Here is an 18,748-nt window from a genome sequence, read left to right as displayed (position 1 = left end):
CAACCGAAAATATCCCGGTTCATCAATTACCGGTTCTGGCACCTCAATCGGACCGGACAAGTGGCCGGTCACCGGTTGGACCGGTCCGACCGGCTGGTCCGGTCCGATTTTCAAAACCTTGCTTATAGGTCACTGATTTATATTACTTAGGTTGGTGGGGTGACGATAGTGAAATAATTTTAAAAAAAATTGAATTGTGTGGGGATTTTTTTGGGCCTGGACCCTCCAACCCACCCGGTGCACGTATACAACTTTTATTTATTTTAGAATATTATCTTATATCCCCATTAAAATCCATGACATCTTGGAAATCGAAGAGGAGAGTCAGTATCCAATTTACCAACCATCTTAGTTGAATGGTTCCAATCTCTAAAAAAACATAGAGTTAACAAATATTTATTTCTCTCTCCATCCTTTTTGTTAGTATTACTATAAGATAATATAATGACTAGTTCTCCCTAAGACAAGACAAAATTACGGATTTGGGGGGAGCCCGTTCACTTAGTGGATCTTAAGCTATTGGGAGTAAGATCTGACGACTTTTATTCGAAAGAAGAGCTCTAAAGACTTTTATACTCCCACAGGGCAGAAGGGGGCGGGGGAAGGAAGAGGACACTAGGCGTGGTCTATCAACATCTAATTGAAAAATCTATTGCTTCCTTCTATGTGCATTTAAGATGGGGGTTTGGCTTTTAATTTACTCTTGCAATGAAGTATCAAAAGGACCATGGTATTATTATTGAATAGTGAATACAAGATGAGATGAGGGTTTATGGATTTGGTCACACTCTCAGCAATCATTTTATTTAGTCATAAGGTCATTGACTTTGTCTCTTATTTATATAAACTAGTAAACATGCACTCCCTCCCAAACCATAAAAAAGGACCAGTAGTTGTGAGCCATGTAAACCAGAACCATTCTGAAAGCCCATGACTCCGGAATTGGATTTAGAATTCATGGGCCTTGATTATAGGGAAAAAAGCCCATATGAATGGCTTAGCATTGTGATTTGTGGAGTCCAGCCCATTCAAAACATGATAATCGATCATCAGGACTCTGAATCTCGTTGAATAAACGGACGATTGGACGGTTCAAGATGATTGGACGAAAATCTAGGACCAATGCAATTATAAATCCATAATGACTATGGCGAATTGGGGATAGCGCAAAAGCATTAAGCAGGCCCATCTCTGATCCATTGAAGTGAGATTCTCTAGCCCACGTTAGTCCCCACATCACAAGGGAAAATATAATAATAGATAAATACATCTCAAAATCATTATATATTGTGTATATATATTATATCGCATATACATATACGCAATCCTACCGTATGATAACAAGCAATAAAGAATGAAACTTATTTAGCATAAATCTTTTTGACTTTAATTACAACCACTCATATAGGCACGATCGATCATTGAATCACGATTACCACACAAAATAATAATAAATAAACACATCTCAAAATCATTATATATATATATATTATAATCGATAATGTTATCATAAAATTTATTGTTTACATATTTGATATGAGTCTAAACTTTAGTCCTCAATCCTGCACACAGAGAAAAATTTATTATGTATTGTGTATATGTAATATACTTGTAGTATATATATGCAATTATACCTTACGATAACAAGCAATAAAGAATCAAACTTATCTAGGATTAAATCTTTTGGCTTTACAACCACTCATATAGGCAGGATCGATGCCATTGAATCAAGATTACCACACAAAACACATGGGGCGCATCATTTAATTAATACCTGAGAATCTTCTTCTTCTTCTTCTTCTATCAAAGCAATTGATGGTGACCCTCTAACCTCACATACGTGTTGCCCTCTCTGCCTCTATAAGTAGCTCACAGAATTATCATTCTTTCACTAATCCTCTTCTTCTTCTTCTTCTTCTTCGGATCTCCATGAATATGAAGTACTCGAATCCCTTCTTTGTTTTAACAACAATAGCAACTGTTCTCTTCTCCGCCTTCGTCCCAACAATAATTCGAATCGGGTTTAGTTTTCATGAGGAGGAGGGATGTCATATTCATACAGGCAAGCCTAGGGCTAGGGATGTGGAAGTTGTTCCCATCGTTGATGCCGTCGGGCCTGAAAGTTTTGCGTTTGACCCGTTCGATGAAGGTCCGTTTACTGGCGTATCGAACGGGCGGATAATCAAGTGGCAGGAAAATGAACGGCGGTGGATTGATTTTGCTGCAACTTCTCCTCAAAGGTACGCCTGTATTACTATGATAAGGTCCAAGCTCATATTGGTCACGTCCAGTCCCCAATTAAAACCTTCCAACTCTGTTACTATAATCAGCCCCTTTGGAGCGGTAATAGCGGATTTTTTTTTTAATAATTTATGTGGGGTCCACATTAATCATGATAAAGTATATAAGTTTATTAATTTTAAAAAAAAAAACATTGGGGCCACGTTGAAGATTGATTTTACAAGTTTATATTCTACTTAAAAAAATTATTTTTGTATTATATTATATTAAGATTAAAATTAAATTAAATTTAACATTAAGATTAAAATAAAATATTTATAATAAAATAAGTAAAATAAAATAATATTATTAATATTAAGATAATCATTTTATTTATAATATATATTTAAAGTTAATTTTAATAATAAATTACACTTATTAGATTAAATTTAAGATTAAATATATTATAAAAAATAAAAATCATAAAATATAATTAAGATAATACTTTAATTCAACAGTTTTTCTACTACCGTTAGCTTTTAGTTTGTCAAACACCTCACAACATATTACACAACTTTAAAAATAGTTTTTTTTCACAGCTTTTCTGTTAGTATTGAAAATCAATTTAACCGCTCTACCAAATGCACCCATTAAAAAATTTCCCTGCATGACATTCTAGTTAGGATATGAGGGTTCTGCAATTCTCTCAAGTTTAGAATTCGCATTCGATGACTTGGGAATTGTGTCATGTCACTCCTATCAGATTAGTTATGCAAACTGTCAGATGATGCGAATTTGAGAATTTGTGGAATTGCATAATCCCTTCATTGCACCATTAATTTGGCATCGAACTGATTTTTTTTCAGAGTCAAAAGGAAATTTTAAGTGCTTTTAATGATAAAAGTGCGTCCAATAATGCATTATTTTAAGAGATTTATCTTGGAAGAAATTTATTTTTTCCCTAATTTAGGATGAACATTGATTTTTAAAAAAAAATTTCAAATAGATAATTTTTTTTTTTTTTGCTTATAAAAAATTAAAGAAGTTCATTTTAGGAGTTTTTCTTGGAGTTTTATTTTCCCTTATTTGGGACGTCCACTTCCAACTTTTGATTAGTCTTCTAAAATTGACAATTTCCTTGTTTAGTAAAATCGTGTTTTTTTCAAAAATTCATTCAATATGTTTATTAATAAATTACATAAACAATATAAATAGTCCACCAAAAAAAAAATAGGTGGTATATATATTCAAGCCATGCAAAAGTCGAGTACATGCTAACTTAAACGACGTTAGTAGGTCTGGTTGTGATGGGCCACACGATCATGATCGGACGGAGCATATTTGTGGACGGCCATTGGGCTTACGCTTCAACGAAAATACGGGTGATCTCTACATTGCCGATGCTTACATGGGCCTACTTGTCGTGGGTCCTGAAGGTGGTCTGGCCAACAGGATCTCTACACGTGTTCAAGAAGTTCCATTCAGATTCACTAATGCTTTGGACATTGACCAAAACAGCGGAGAGATCTATTTTACAGATAGCAGTACACAGTATCAACGGAGGTATTTCCTGCACCATATAATCTTCACCCTTAATTTTTTCTTGAAAAAAAAAAGTTTTGGTCCTCGACTTAAATGGTTAAATTTGCTAGCAAATCTAATTTTGCCGAGTTGTTTCATGAAATTTCATGTGAATTTATAAATTCTAGGTTTGAAACCTCTTATAAACACTTTAGGACAATATCCCCTTGTAAAATGCTAGTGAGACACTTTGATATTGTGTAGAGAAACTTCCAAAGGTATGGTGTGCACAGGTTCGGAGGTTTACTCCGTCGAAGTGGATCCAAGGACCCTACCTTGAATAGGTTACCACGACATACAAATACATATATAAACATATATATATATATATATATATATTATTAAAAGATGTATCTAGCCTTGTTTTAGTTAGCTGTATATATAGAATCCAATTCCAGCCAATTTTCATTTTTTTAAAGGAAAAAAAAACCCCCACATGATTTGATTTTATAGGACATTTATATCATTAAGTACATTTTATAACAGTGAAAATTAATTGAAATGGCAGGAACTTCATCTCAGTAATCCTAAGTGGAGACAAAACAGGAAGGCTAATGAAATATGACCCAGAAACCCAACAAGTGACAATTCTTCTCAACAACCTCTCATTCCCAAACGGAGTGGCACTAAGTGAAGATGGCAACTTTGTTGTCTTTGCAGAGACAACTACATGTAACATCCTTAAATATTGGCTTAAAACCTCAAAAGCTGGAACTGTTGAGGTTATTGCTACAATGCCAGGATTTCCAGACAACATCAAGAGGAGCCCAAGAGGAGGGTTTTGGGTTGGTATTCACTCAAAAAGAACGAGTTTTTTTGAATGGGTTGTTTCGAATAATTGGATTGGGAATTTAGTGCTTAAGTTGCCTATTAATGTGATGAGAGTTCACTCAATTTTGTCCAAGTTTGGGGAAAAAAGTGGGATGGGTGTGAGGTTGAGTGAGAAGGGTGAGATTTTGGAGTTGTTTGTGTTTGAGGACGAAAGTGGGAAAAGAGTTGAGTCTATAAGTGAAGTGTTTGAGAGAAAAGATGGGAAATTGTGGATTGGGTCAATAAATATGGGGTTTGCAGGATTGGTTAATGCTTAAATTTTCAATAATGTGCAGAAACTCAGTTATAGAAAACTTGCTCTAGTTACTATAACTAATGTTTATTTTGTTTATATAATATAGTTGTCGTAATGTGTTAGCCACACTGGATTTTGCCATAATTTATTTAGTCGTCGAGTGGAAAACTTCTGTAGTAAATGTCTAAAGACAAAGTTTTATAGTGTCGTTTTTGGTTTTAAAAAAATAGAATTAATTTGTGATAGGTATTGGAAACTTTGAAAAATTCTCTCAATGGAAAACAAAAGGTTCTCCTCCATGATTGACTAATTATTATGGTGAGTACATTAATTAGTTGTCCATTCTATTGTATATATGTTTGTTTGCACAGCTAAGATATAGCACAAAATCGTGATATGACATTTTAAAGAGAAAAAAAAGTATCACGGCTCCAGTATAATATATGTTAAAGAAAATTGAGGGATCTAGAATATGTAAAAACAAAAAGACAAAATAATAATGTTTATAATAATGGAGGAGTTGAACCCAGATGTCCTATCCTATGATTGTGATGAAATCTCACACCAGCAAATAAGAAAGGAGCAATTAATAGATAAGGAATTCTCATATTCTAACACATGGTGATTGATTTTCTAGATCTAAACGAAGATTTTTTTAATAAACAATGACGTTGGGTTTAGAAGAGTAAATTTGTGAATGCTTTGACCAAAGCGAACAATATCATATTATTATTAGACTATTGTGTTAGGCCGAAACTATTCCGAGTTCAACCAATTTATGGAAAGGGAATCATCACGTGGTCTGAAGAGATCTCATCAGATTGTCTGAAGTCTGAACAAGATGGCTACAATTAGGGTCCGCCCATCAATCAGATCCCTCAACAGTCGAGTTTCAGCTCTCATTTCTCAAAAGGGTCTCTTTCGCCGATAATGGGCCTGAAGTTTGGAATCTTACGTGGCCCACTTTACTTGTTTTCGTCGCTTAGTTTTGTAGTCCAAAATTTTCTCTTGTCAATTTTCAAGCAATAGTCCAAATCATTTTCATCCTCAAACCCACTTATGTGGCTTAAATCAGTGAGGCGGCTCAAATTTGTAATTTGTTAATAAGAACGAGAGGTTGCTCGATTGATAATCAATTAAGTTAGACATATGAGTATCCAAAGTTCGATTACAACCGTAAACATATTTCTCTACAGTATTTTAAAAAAAAATTGTAATTTGTATGTCACTCTACATTTTTTTCCCACAAATTTCTCTATTTTATTTTCTAAAAATTTTTGGTAAGCTTATATTGGATTATAAATTTCAAGAAACTTTTAGCAATGAGCCAATGATCGTAAGCATGCCCACAAATATTTTTTGGGGAAAATTGGAGCAAAGCTTATAGAATGAGGCTTCGAGGAACACAGGCAAGCTTGATGCCCATCGTCATAGATGATAAGGAAAGGAAAATTTGAGGAGGCTTCAAGGAAGTTAAAAGGACCAGTTAGCATGGTACGAAATTAGTGCAGTTATTCACTGTGAAATGAAATTCAACTCATAACATTAAATAGTATCTTAGAAAAACAGATAAAAACTGTTTTACATTTTGCCAAATGAATAGCTAAAAGATCTTGAAGCACTGCACTTCGATCTACAGTTGCTACAGCAAAAGTGATAAATTTAAGTAATAACTTCACCGATGGCATAATGAAATTTCCATGTAGTAAGAGACGACAGGGTTGTTTATAGTACGTTCCATTTCTTTGCAACACCCTGGCAAATCATTGATATACAGAAGGCAGCACTAAGAGGATAACCAGAAACTGCAAAATAATATCAAAAAAAGGGAGATAGAATCACAAAATGTTAGATTGGTCTCAAATGCCAACAAGTTTCTGGTTATCGTTGTTTTACACTAACAAATGCCAAAGAATAACCGACCCAAAATATATCGTTGTTTTGCACTAACAAATGCCATTAATGTTTATAAGTACTGAGCATAAGATGCTACAGGAGAATAAAAAGAAACGACAGGAAGAAAAACATTCAATGTTGACGATAATTAAGAAAAAAAAATGTAATTCAGAAAATCTTTCAAACATTAACCTCAGCATTGCATATAACAGTCATATCTGAGTCAAAAATTGCAAGCTCAGCATTGGAATATTTTAAAAAAAAAAAAAGATCTGCAGAGGTGCCACCCTCTACTAATAAAGACAGAAGTCGCCCCAAACTCCAAAATACATCCAAACGTAATCACGTATCCACCAAACCGATATCATACCAATTTGACAATGCAAACATTAAAAATTAAGGTGATTCTTATACTTAGTACTCTCTCATTCAAAGGAACAGAGGTTTTCAGAGCAACCAGAATGACGGTAGAGCATACAAACTAGATCACCTGTTCATCCTAAGAGTTACTTTTACTTGTAAATTGAAGAAGTCAACCATCAAGAAGGACAATGAACTTCTGATAGCATGCCAACGTTGAATACCTCAACATCTAAGAAATTTCCACAGCAAGGGTATTTGAAGCACTCTGCTAGCTATTAAACTTTCAGATTCTGTGTGACAGGAGACTAAAATGCAAAAAATAACCATGATTGTCTCTTGGGATGCAGCATGAAAACATATATTATCTTGGCAAGCAGTTATGACAGTTTATGATACTGGCCCTTTTAGGATAAAAGATAAAAGGGGGAAGGAAGTAATTCATACAGGCTGATAGAAAGTATTGTCACGGAAGCAAAAGTTTTGAGAAAGGTACAGATCAAAGCATTTCAACCAAATTCATCTTAACCAACACTGCTAGAAATTTCTCTAAAGCCGTCCTTATTTGACGGACGAAGGGCGGTAAAGCCCTTGCGTCTTGGAAGGTAAACTTTCGGGAAAATGAATGGAAGAGAAAACAATGTGGCATTGATTGTTATTCAAAAGCAAAAAAGTCCAACACAACCATCATTGATCAAGGAAAAAAATAGAGGAAGGAAGAACGCACTTGCTACCCAATCGTCAGTATAATCATTGTCAATTTTCCCGTGGGCCATTGCACCAACCTGAACATTCAAAGCAACTGAAAGATGAGAGGAGGAACAAGTTTCATGTCACAAAATGCATGGCTATGAAAAAAATATGCTACTTCTGAGCATACCACAAAAACAAGATCCATATCATCACCAATAGTTGCTACATACTTCTGAATATCAACTAATTTTTCCGAACTATAAGAGAGGCCTGCCACGCAAGAAAAAATTTTGTCATTTTAAGAAAAAGTCCGCACATTAACACATGTGAGACTTAAAGCTCACCTGTTTTACGAGAGTTGACAGGAAGATATTGGGTAACGGGATTCTTGATCACACGTAAAAGTTTCTCACGCTTGTTGGCAGCAGTTATACTAAGTTTCTGTAAAAGCTGCACTGCATAATTTTTAAAACAAATGAGAAATAAATTAATGAAAACAAGAGACTCGCGTAATTACAAGAAAGCATGTGGCCTAGTGCTAGAGGTGTAGGGGTGCAACCTAGAGGTCACAAGTTCAATTACTGGAAATAGCCTCCCCATATATTATGTGGGGGTAAGCTCTACGTACATCTTGCATGTCCCCTCCCATGACCCATCCACTGCGGGAGTTGTTTACTTCGTGGCCCAACAATAAAGTTGCAATAGAGGTAACAAATTCAATTACTCAAAATAACCTCTTGCGTATATCTTGTCCATCCCCGACTCCACACTCCGCCCATTGCAAGAGCCTCATGTACAGAAGTTGTTTTTTATAAAAAAAATTCGTATAATTCCCAGAGACAAGAGGGGGCTTTTGAGAAAAATCATCTGAACTTACACATGAGGCCAGCAAATCGCTTAAAAGTCCTTGGAATACGAACATGTGGTCGAACTTCAAAAAGAACCCCTTTCTCAGTTTTCACATATATAGATCGCACCATCCCGGCCTTATTAAGTGGGCTATCCAAGATCGACAAGAGAGCCTGAAGGAATTAATAATTGGGACAATGTAAAAACCATAAAGAAGACAGTGCACCATATTTCTATTAAGTTGATGTAATGATATGGAGATAATAATATAATGTCATTTCAAAATCAAAGGTCTCTATTGCCTGTAGTAAACCATTTAACCATCAAAGAGGGCTCAGCACCACTATCAAAATTTTTATTCCAGACATCTTTAGGTGAGCACTTGATTGCTTTTACACTAATAAACATGTGTGTTGCTTGCTATAACTTTTTTCTTAAAGCTCAAGAATAACATCAACCATAGCTCTTCATCAAGTCCACTAACCTGATGAATAATATCAGGTCTGTAATCAGCAGGATTTTTGTTATTCCTCCGCAAGAAATTGGCATGTTCATCCGAATTCAAAAGCTGGTAACTCTGTATAAACATAACTAGTCAGACATAGATAGGAAGCAGTAATACATAGATAGGAAGCAGTAATAGAAATCCCAAAAAAAAAAAATCAGAAACAGAACTCTAACACTAAACGTATATGAATTCACAAACCTTCCCAACTTTTCCAACTTCCAAGGAGGCCCTCTCAAGAACAAAAATGACTCCACGTTTCAGGGCCTTCTGGTCACTTGGACCAGCTGGAATACCTTCAAGTACCTCTAACGGTGCTTCTTCTTCTTCTTCTTTTGATTCATCTTCCCTCGCTTTCTTCTCAACATCTTCATCTTGTTTGGTAGATGTTAAAGCCTTCTTCTTGGCTGCTTGAATTGATTGTTCTTCAACTTCGTCTTCTTCTTTATCATAGTTCTCCTCTCTCTTCTTCCGTTTATGCACTTTGACTCCATAAGACCGCACCATCTTTTCGTCCACTACAATTTTCTCTTAACACCCATATAAAAGAACAATCATCTCATCTTAAGCCAAAACAGCCTCAACTTACCAAACTAAACAAGAAACAAATTCCAACAAATCGAAAAAAGTTGAACAATGAATAGATGGACAGTATACCAGGAATTTGGAAGAAGACGGACGTGTGGGCAAAACACAGGATAGATACAGCGGTCTGTTTGTTTGTTCACAGTATGCGAAGAAAACCTTCGGAAGAGAGTGATCACTAGGGCTCGAAGACTGGGTTATGGGCTTTTGTTTTGGGCTTTAGACCCAGAGTAAGCAGCCTCCATTCATGTTTAAATCTCTTTATACTCTCAAATATTTTTTTTCATTGAGAAATATGTTTTTCATCCGTATTAAAATCATTCTAGGACAAGGATCGAACTTGCTCTAAGAAAGACTAAATGGAGTAGATTGTTAATTTTATGATTGTTTAGGTAAAGAAGAAAGCAAGAGCACCACAAATGCTGCATTTATATATGTTGCAGCCTCGGATTGCTGGTAGTTACTACGATCATCAGCAAAGCTTATCTCTAATATTTCCAGGACCGCTGACTATGGCTCTGGTGAGGACGTTCGGATTGGGTGAGGTTTTGAAATCCATTTTTGCAGTTTACAAAAACCCTTCTACTTATTTGTTTAGGCAGGAGTTCTCATTCACAAAAACCATCCTTGACAGTGTCAGCTTCCATCTGTTCTTGAAAATGCCAAAAGAAAAAACAAACAAATAACACAAACTCCCCCACAGGCACTTTTCAAGTCAGCAGAAAAACTGTTTTGCCCTACTCTGGAATAATACCCATAAAACAGGTCATCCTGCAAGTTCCACTCCTTCAATAACCAGAGCAGCTTCCCGATTCTCATGCCATTTGCACAATACGAATTCCATAATTCAATATGTATGCCATCTGACGAAAGACAAAAATAACTCTTGAAAATTTTTCCCACAAATGCAAGTAGCAATGGAAATCCCAAATCTTCTTGAAAAATTTTCAAACAAAAATATAAGCGGAGAACAATTTCGATTATTGGGGTAGTCATAGACATTTCATCATCTAGCTTCGCAACAAATGACCATATCAATAATGCCTGACATCTTCTCTCTCGTTACACGTAAATAACATTCAACATTGTAGAATGGTTTTATATAGTCGTTGCAAAGAACTTCCACAACTATTTTAGATGATGCTTTAGCACCATTTCCTGGGGATACTTATAGCCCGTGAAGGCAAAAGATAGCTCACTCAATCAGTAGGTATAATAATATGGGATAACACATCTGGCAATGAACTTTACAAAAGGCGAAACAAAAAACATTCTTACATTTCAGTCATCGACTAATACGTTCTTAGGATATACTGTTATATTTTCTAATTCAAGAAATAAAGCACAAAACACGTAATCATGTACGAAAATGATGCTAAAGCCACGAATTCCTTCCAAAATAAACACCAGAATCCCCCACGACAAAAATGGCCAAGCTCAATAGCACACTTCAATATTCAAAAACCCAAACATGTATCTTCAAATTTCCACCTCGAATACTTTTTTTTTTTCTCTCCCTTCATTCATATTTATTTGTGCGTCTAATTTCTTCACTTGCATGACTCACATTGAATAGACACCAAATGAAATTATGTAGGAACAAATGTATTTGATTGGACTATATGCCATAAGTTCACATGCATGCATGATTTAAATGAAATCACCCAATCATGGACAGTAATTATGCTACTAAATAATTGGATGCATGCATTTTCAATTAAATGCATCTGATTTGTTCAAAGGAAGACCTAGACAGAATAATAAGAAAGAACAACTCATAAGAAATCAAACAGAAAAGACAAAAAGATGCTCACAATTGATAGGAAAAAAAGCTAATAAGAAAAACTTCATTAAATCACATAATACTCAGATGTTTCACCCAGGAAAGGATGCAAGATATATGTGAATTTATGGCACCAAAGTTCCTATTACAGTGAAGTTCGTCTGAGAAGAAACAACATACCAACATCTGTAGAAAGTCATTTTTTTTTAAACAAACAAAATGAGACAAATTTAAGGGCAATCAAATTAGGCAGACCAGTGATTTCATTAGATGAGCTAGCAATACCCAATAAATATTGTTGCATCATAATAGAATAGAAGGATCATAATAAAGTAGAAGGAATGCTTCATGAATTTAAAATAAACAGTAAGCAATAAAGAAAAAGGCAATACCAAACTGATACCTGAGAAAAATGAAAAACAAACGTGAAAATTCTGCATTAGAAATTGAAAATAAGTATGCATACCTTTTTTGCAAGAACTGACACTCGAGCAACTTACCAAGCTATATGTAACTCATCAACAAATTTGACATCAAGATTAAGATCAATAGCCGACATCCTTGGTATTTATTATCAACTAGCACATCCAGATTGATCAAAGAATTCAAATTCAAGCACATTTACCAACTACTAATAACCAAAGCACAGTTGAAATGCAACACATGGTACAAAGAGAAAAAAAAAATAGAGAAGCAACATGCCAAAACTTGCAGGACATCATCGTCCAAAGAATAAAAATATTAACTTGACTAATACAACATAGTCTGATATGCTTTTTTCTACAAGTCAACCATAGAAATCCAATTCCTTTACTGTGATCACCCTCATCTGGGTTTGGGTTCTCCCATAAGATAAAAAAAAAAAAAAATACTTCGAAAATATTACGCAATAAGTTAAACCTATCATTGCAGCAATAACAACAAACTTGCAGATAGCTTTGGGTAACATTTAGTTGCATCCTTAAAACTGCCTACCATTGTTGGCTTGTAAGGAAATTCCATGCCATATGCAGAAAAAAAGGCACAAACAGAAGCATATGGTCAACATTTTAGCAAAGTCAGATTTTCTTTAAACCCGAGGTGAAATTACAAAGACTGCCTTCAGAAGAAATAAAAGCCCCAAATATCCTAGAGGCACTCCCCCATTCGCATAATTTGGAAATCATGCCGTACTTGCCCAGAATTACAAAACGAAACAGCTGACAGCACATTGGATCACAACCATAGGGACAGGTAAGGTATCAGCAAGCTAGCTTGCCTCGCCCATAATTATATATAGTATGGATAATGAAAATGAGCTAAGAAGTTCATGAGTTATGTCCCAAAATAAAGTCAACAATAGCAACATAATAACATTCAAGAGTGAAAGATAACACAACATTAGAGTAAATGTACTAAAATCACTATCTAATATGAAGTATGAACCCAGCAGCAAACTTTTAGGCAAGGTATGACATATTTTTCTATCGGAAGCCTCCGGAGCCATGCACAGCCTTAAGATATTGACATAATAATTGGAATTATGACAACTGTTCAATTTACTCCAACACCAGAGATTCGAAATGCTGTGGATGAACCTCCCCAAAATTACTTCTATCTGCACAGAACTATGTTTCTGGAATGAAGAAACCAATTATAGCACTGATTTACCTTCGTTAGATTTGTGCGAACCATGTTGATGACTCTGGTATAAGCCAGCAGCACCAGGATGTTGTCTTACAAAAAAATACATAGAGAGCTTCGACTTCTTTTTTCCAACAAATTCAGGGAAAGGAACAGAATGTAACACAACTTTAAAAATCAAACTTAGGTTATTAAGTTCACTTCTCTTCATAGATGAGTCAACTGTGCTAGGATTGTGTGCTTCTTGATCTCATAAATGCACGACATTGCTTTTTATTGCAATTACTCGAAAGTAAAAGGTGCTTGCTCAAAGGAGGAAGTACTAACCAGAAATTCCTGTCCTGCTGTAACTGCTGTTGATCTATAGCTGATCATACTACTGACGGAATCCAGTCACAAACCTTTGAATACCAGTAAAGTCAGAGACTATGTTCACATTACAAAAGGTATTTTGACCACAATTTTCAATGTATTCTACAAGAAACTTGCATTGCTCTTCCCCATTGGTCTCAAAAGCGAAAAAACCACCAGGTTTCAGCATTGAAGCAGCTCCTTCGCAGAGATGGAGAAGATGACCCATACCATTAGCGCCACCATCCAACGCAAGCTTTGGTTCATGAAGACCAACTTCAGCTTGAAGCCCAGGAATATGTTCACTGGGTATGTATGGTGGATTACTCACAATACCCACAAGTTTTCCTTCAACATCCTTCAATGGCTCAAACCAAGATCCCTGCTTTACCTCAATCACATCCTCCAGCGCATACCTCTTCACATTAAAACCTGCCACTGCAACAGCCACCGGACTTATGTCTGTGGCAACGACTCTTCCTCCTTGCCCCAAAATTCTCCCAATACCAATAGCAAGAGCGCCACTTCCTGTTCCCAAATCTGCCCACAAACCCCCTCGAAACCTCTCATCATTCCTCACCAACTCACTCACTAAATCAACAATCAATTCAGTCTCTGGCCTCGGAATCAAAACCCCCTCTTGAACACTCAATACCAGGTCCCTCCAATGCTCACACCCAACTATATACTGAAAGGGCCGCCTCTCCACAATCCTCTGCTTCCACAAGCTATAAAGCGCATCCACATCTACCCTCAACTTGACATGTTTGCGATTATTTTGAAAACCCATTTGGGGAAAGAGTGAGGGTTCTTCAAACGCATCCTGTACGAGCCATCTAAGCTCTCTGGACAAGAGAGAGGAGTCAGGGCCGTTGTCTAATTCCGAAAAGGTTGAGCCAACTGAGGAGAGGAGGGATTTGGCCCAATTATGCCACTTTTGGAGGTCCGATAGGGAGGCAGAGTAGTTGAATGGCCTCAATAATAGGGGGGTGTAGAGTTTTGGAGAAGAATAGCAAATGGGCCGCTGGAGATTGGCGCAGAGAGGGCTTGCGTGCCATTGACATGCCCGTGTTATGCTCAGCTTCATATCGCTCCTCCTCCAAACTAGGTTGATGTTGAGGTTTCCTTGATTTATAATATATTTTTCATGAAATTGAATACAAATTGCAAAATACCATTTATTTATTATTAAATTGGTAAAAGTAAAACAAAAGTTGTTTTTTTCTAAAGATTAAATTTAACCGAACCAACCGCTTTCATGGCGGTTAATTTTTTGAAGCATTCTTGAAAAGTTGCGCCCCATTTGTTTTCAGACAGATACCTCTTCTCATCCTACAAAACACAAAGCAATCTCGATTTGGGGAAAAGCACACACACTCAATACAATCTCTCATTTTTGTGCAATTCAAATTTCCATGTTTGGTTTCAAAATGGCCCCAACCTCTCTGTCTGCTCGCTTCGGACAATCTGTCAGTCCAGATGCTCTTAGATCATATCTTGCAGAGTTTATCTCCACATTCCTCTACGTATTTTGTGTTGTAGGATCAACAATGGCTTCGCGTAAGTCTTCAATGTCTTATTTGAATCTCTTGTGCACACAATTTACTACAAATTACCCACTCTCTGTTTCTTGAATTGCAGAGAAAATGATGATAAATTCAGCGGCTGATCCATCTAATCTGGTGATTGCCGCACTTGCCAATGCATTTGCGTTGTCGTCAGCGGTGTACATTGCGGCAAACATCTCCGGCGGGCATGTGAATCCGGCCGTTACTTTTAGCATGGCACTTGGAGGCCGCATTAGTGTCCCAACCGCCCTGTTTTACTGGTTTTCTCAAATGCTCGCAGCCGTAATGGCTTGTATTCTCTTGAGAATCTCAACTGTTTCAACGGTAAACACAAAACAGACCCAATGAAGAATTAAATTTCAATGTCTTGGCTTTTATTTACTTTTTATGGGTTTTGACATTACAGCATGTTCCAACATATACAATTACAAGTGAAATGACTGGATTTGGGGCATCGATCTTGGAAGGTGTTCTGACATTTGCTTTGGTGTACACTGTTTATGCTGCTGGGGACCCTAGACGTGGTCCGCTGGGAGCATTTGGGCCGTTGACAATTGGATTTGTGGCAGGAGCCAATGTGTTGGCAGCAGCGCCATTTTCAGGTGGTTCTATGAACCCGGCTTGCGCATTTGGGGCTGCAATAGTTGCCGGTAGTTTCGGGAACCAGGCAGTTTATTGGGTTGGGCCTTTGGTTGGAGCCGCAGTGGCAGGAGTTTTGTATGACAACGTGGTGTTCCCTTCTCAAGCTTCTGATTCTATTACAGGAATTTCAGAGGGTGGTGTTGGGGTTTAACCACAACCTACTATATGTATAGGTTTCATCGGTTTTGTGTAATTCTTTGGTTGTAATATTAGTGTTGTATGATTTGTAGTTTCAAGTGTCATGTTCTGTTTACTCCACGAATGATTATTAGTATCAATTAATTTCCCACATATTAGTCATTGATTTGGGTGAAAATTTACAAATCTTTTGTCAATGATATCACATACAAAGAACAAAGTAAAGAAACAAATATAACTTTTCCATTGCTATCCAACAAAGTAGAGAGACTGAGAGTTTAAAACCCGTTTCACAAAGTATCTTTTAGATATTCCGACACATCAAGATGTGTAGGCCCCTAAAATTTATGTTTTACGGGCTGCAAATCTCAGCTGCTGGATCACTCCAACGAACTGAGACTAAAAATCACTTTACACCTCCTGGAGTTCATCCTCCTCGAGTGTTCTTTCAGCCTTGATTTGGAGTGACCAATAGGGATCTCTCGTGTGTTCTTACTCTGATGATTGCATGTTCTTCCCTGGGTATGCATAGGTCCTTGAGGAATTGTTGAAGAAAGATTTCTCCATCAAGCAAGCTGCTTGTGTAGCTGTGACTATTTGTCAATTTAAAATGTACTGAAGTTGAAAAAGATGTTATGGTTAAAAAAATGTACTAAAGTTGCTTGAAGATTACCAAGTGAAAACTGAAAATAAATCCTCCTTTTGATCTCCTAAACCCATCTAGTTAATGCCCAATCTACTTGATTTTTCAAATTCCTAGATAGAAGATTTTGAAACCCAAACATGAATATACCCAGTGATACTTCCGACGATGACCTCTAGTGACATGAGCAGACTTTGGCGTGAGAAAGCGAAGATAGCAGAAACGTGGAATTCAAAATCGCAATGTTGGACTCCACATTGCGACTTCAAGCTAGTCATGTGAGATGAGTGAAGATTTCAGTTTCATGCTTCCGGTTGCTAGTTGAGTGAAGAGGAGGTGTTCATTGGAAGTTCTGGTTAGAGGAGAAGGGTACTGAGTGAAACAGAGGTGGAAGGATTATGAGATATTCAGGTAGAGATAGGAGAAGGGGATGTGATTTGGGTATATCAAATAAATTTTTTTTGACTGAAATCTCAGTTGTTGATGAGATCTGACATATGAGATTTCAGTCCGTATTTTGATTCCATAAATTTGGACCCTATAAGAGAAACCACCACCCCCACAACCCACACACATAAGTGCTAGCTTAGCATTCTAAAGCAAGAAAATTTTGCAGAAAGAATTTACCAAGCATGCAAGAGTTCAATGACTGCTACTTTAATTTCTCTGTCACGAGATCTATCGATTTTTATTTTTTTTTGAGCATGCATGCATTGATTATTAAAGTTTATCATCAAAGTAATTTACAAATTAACCCCCCACCCCAAAAAAAAGGCAAACAACAGGCATCAAAATAAATGTCTGAATATGAAAAGAAACTAAACATGCATGCAAATATGCAATTCTCAACTAATTTTCAGATGAAGTTCCTGCTACCACCGTTTGGACACCTGTAGTTGACTGTGCTCTACTAAGCCCATGAAGTTGGATTGCTGCTATTGGGCCCAAGACCTGAGACTAAGACAGTAACACGGTAGAATGGGTTGGGCTTACAATCGTTCTTTGGACCCAATTATGCATCAAGCTTTGATTTTGGGTCAAAGTCGATACGGGCTTTTTGTAACAGTACATTGGGGGATAGCTTGACCTATCGTTTGACCTAACGGAGAAGTACAACACTAGAGAAATTTTATTTGTACACCATTAAAATATTAAGTTTAAAATTTTTATATATTACATGAATATGCTTGTTTAGAATGACATATTAACCCTTAAGCAAAAAATAAAAAATATATTTATATTAATATATTGAATTAGAAAATATTGAGTCTACGTACACCAGAATTTTCCAAAGAAAATTGACACATACCATGTTTGAAAGACCCAATTGTGCTGGCAAAGCACCTGTTAGATCATTCTTGGCCAAGTTCAATAGCAACAAACTTCTACAAAACTCCAACTGAGGCGGTATTGAACCGGTGAAGCAAACTTGAAAGGATGGTTGGGATTTCCCCACTTGAATTGTTGGAAGAGAGAATCAAGGCCCCAACTTAGAGAGAGATCTCCAATTTCCACAGGAAGAGACCCTGAAGGCTTATTCATGGTAAGTTCCGATAATGTGTGATTTCTTTTGGGATAGTACTCTGGAAATTATTCATGTTAAGCAGAAGATGCTCCAAAGAAGGCATGGATTTTCCAATATGAATTGAACCAGTGAACGTATTGAAGCTAAGATTCAAACTTTTCAACCTTGACGGTCCATTCAATTGAGATTCTATACTTCCACTCAAGAGATTGTATGTCAAATCCAACACTTCCAACCCGAGAAAGCTAGTGAAAGTAGGTAAAGAACCATTCAAACCGTTCTTATTGAAATTTAGCATTTTCAACCCATGCCATGGTTTTTTATGTTGGGAAAAATCGACACATGCCATGGTTTTTTACAAGAAAAATTGACAGAGGCTGTTGTTTTTTTGGAACAAAAACCGCACAACCTTTCTGTTTTCTTGTGACATAATCTGGTTTGTTGATAAAAAATTGAACACAAACCGCACATGGATAACAATTACAGACACTGACAGATGCTAGGTAACAAAGATTTGATTGACATTGTTCGAGAAATTATCACAAACACATCTCGAAAATAAGGTATACAATTTTGAGTAAATATTCAAACTAAAAATGGATATGTATCCACTCGAGTATAGTTAATAGTGGGTTGAAATGCCGATTTTGCAGTGGACGGAATGTAACACCGATCTTGCAACGGTTGAAACACTCCTCTTTGTCGTCCGGAAATACTTGA

The 18,748-nt window shown here is 36.5% G+C and overlaps 4 protein-coding genes across 7 annotated transcripts; 2 read left to right on the top strand and 2 right to left on the bottom strand.

Annotated features, from left to right (window-relative positions):
• Positions 1-1,588: 1,588 nt before the first annotated feature.
• Positions 1,589-4,925, top strand: LOC120012338 (protein STRICTOSIDINE SYNTHASE-LIKE 2-like). Of its 2 annotated transcripts, none has more exons than XM_038863718.1 (3): positions 1,589-2,240; positions 3,514-3,783; positions 4,310-4,925. In XM_038863718.1, exons 1-3 carry the CDS (start codon positions 1,930-1,932, stop codon positions 4,887-4,889), a joined length of 1,161 nt encoding a protein of 386 aa, XP_038719646.1. In that variant the 5' UTR covers positions 1,589-1,929; the 3' UTR covers positions 4,890-4,925. The 2 variants fall into 2 exon arrangements, with proteins under 2 accessions (XP_038719646.1, XP_038719647.1); XM_038863719.1 differs by having other exon boundaries at positions 1,599-2,240; positions 3,517-3,783.
• Positions 4,926-6,359: 1,434 nt separating this feature from the next.
• On the bottom strand, positions 6,360-9,987 carry LOC120011925 (ribosomal RNA small subunit methyltransferase nep-1-like). Of its 3 annotated transcripts, none has more exons than XM_038863099.1 (8): positions 9,828-9,987; positions 9,372-9,700; positions 9,150-9,242; positions 8,694-8,838; positions 8,161-8,271; positions 8,004-8,086; positions 7,851-7,908; positions 6,360-6,672 (listed from the first exon to the last, which is right to left on the bottom strand). In XM_038863099.1, exons 2-8 carry the CDS (start codon positions 9,675-9,677, stop codon positions 6,593-6,595), a joined length of 876 nt encoding a protein of 291 aa, XP_038719027.1. In that variant the 5' UTR covers positions 9,678-9,700; positions 9,828-9,987; the 3' UTR covers positions 6,360-6,592. The 3 variants fall into 3 exon arrangements, with proteins under 3 accessions (XP_038719027.1, XP_038719028.1, XP_038719026.1); XM_038863100.1 differs by having other exon boundaries at positions 9,372-9,688; positions 9,828-9,917; XM_038863098.1 differs by having other exon boundaries at positions 9,372-9,901.
• Positions 9,988-12,766: 2,779 nt separating this feature from the next.
• LOC120013933 (release factor glutamine methyltransferase) lies at positions 12,767-14,654 on the bottom strand. The gene has a single exon (XM_038865919.1). The coding sequence runs from the start codon at positions 14,597-14,599 to the stop codon at positions 13,538-13,540; it is 1,062 nt and encodes a 353-aa protein (XP_038721847.1). The 5' UTR covers positions 14,600-14,654; the 3' UTR covers positions 12,767-13,537.
• A 140-nt stretch (positions 14,655-14,794) lies between these two features.
• On the top strand, positions 14,795-15,966 carry LOC120013934 (probable aquaporin TIP5-1). Its single transcript, XM_038865920.1, has 3 exons — positions 14,795-15,072; positions 15,154-15,404; positions 15,487-15,966. Exons 1-3 carry the CDS (start codon positions 14,928-14,930, stop codon positions 15,871-15,873), a joined length of 783 nt encoding a protein of 260 aa, XP_038721848.1. The 5' UTR covers positions 14,795-14,927; the 3' UTR covers positions 15,874-15,966.
• The last annotated feature ends 2,782 nt before the right edge of the window (positions 15,967-18,748 follow it).

Source organism: Tripterygium wilfordii, chromosome 13, assembly GCF_013401445.1.
Source record: "Tripterygium wilfordii isolate XIE 37 chromosome 13, ASM1340144v1, whole genome shotgun sequence".
Classification (NCBI taxonomy): domain Eukaryota; kingdom Viridiplantae; phylum Streptophyta; class Magnoliopsida; order Celastrales; family Celastraceae; genus Tripterygium; species Tripterygium wilfordii.
This window is presented reverse-complemented; position numbering and strand designations above follow the sequence as displayed.

Bases quoted from the DNA above. Each gene is read 5' to 3' on its own strand.
- LOC120013934 (XM_038865920.1), top strand. From the start codon at position 14,928: ATGTTTGGTTTCAAAATGGCCCCAACCTCTCTGTCTGCTCGCTTCGGA. The intron at 15,073-15,153 runs GTAAGTCTTCAA...CTTGAATTGCAG, and splicing joins AGGATCAACAATGGCTTCGC to AGAAAATGATGATAAATTCA. The intron at 15,405-15,486 runs GTAAACACAAAA...TTGACATTACAG, and splicing joins GAATCTCAACTGTTTCAACG to CATGTTCCAACATATACAAT.
- LOC120012338 (XM_038863718.1), top strand. From the start codon at position 1,930: ATGAATATGAAGTACTCGAATCCCTTCTTTGTTTTAACAACAATAGCA. The intron at 2,241-3,513 runs GTACGCCTGTAT...AAACGACGTTAG, and splicing joins GCTGCAACTTCTCCTCAAAG to TAGGTCTGGTTGTGATGGGC. The intron at 3,784-4,309 runs GTATTTCCTGCA...TTGAAATGGCAG, and splicing joins AGTACACAGTATCAACGGAG to GAACTTCATCTCAGTAATCC.
- LOC120011925 (XM_038863099.1), bottom strand. From the start codon at position 9,677: ATGGTGCGGTCTTATGGAGTCAAAGTGCATAAACGGAAGAAGAGAGAG. The intron at 9,243-9,371 runs GTTTGTGAATTC...ATGTTTATACAG, and splicing joins AAGTTGGAAAAGTTGGGAAG to AGTTACCAGCTTTTGAATTC. The intron at 7,909-8,003 runs GTATGCTCAGAA...TTGAATGTTCAG, and splicing joins ATATGGATCTTGTTTTTGTG to GTTGGTGCAATGGCCCACGG.
- LOC120013933 (XM_038865919.1), bottom strand. From the start codon at position 14,599: ATGAAGCTGAGCATAACACGGGCATGTCAATGGCACGCAAGCCCTCTC.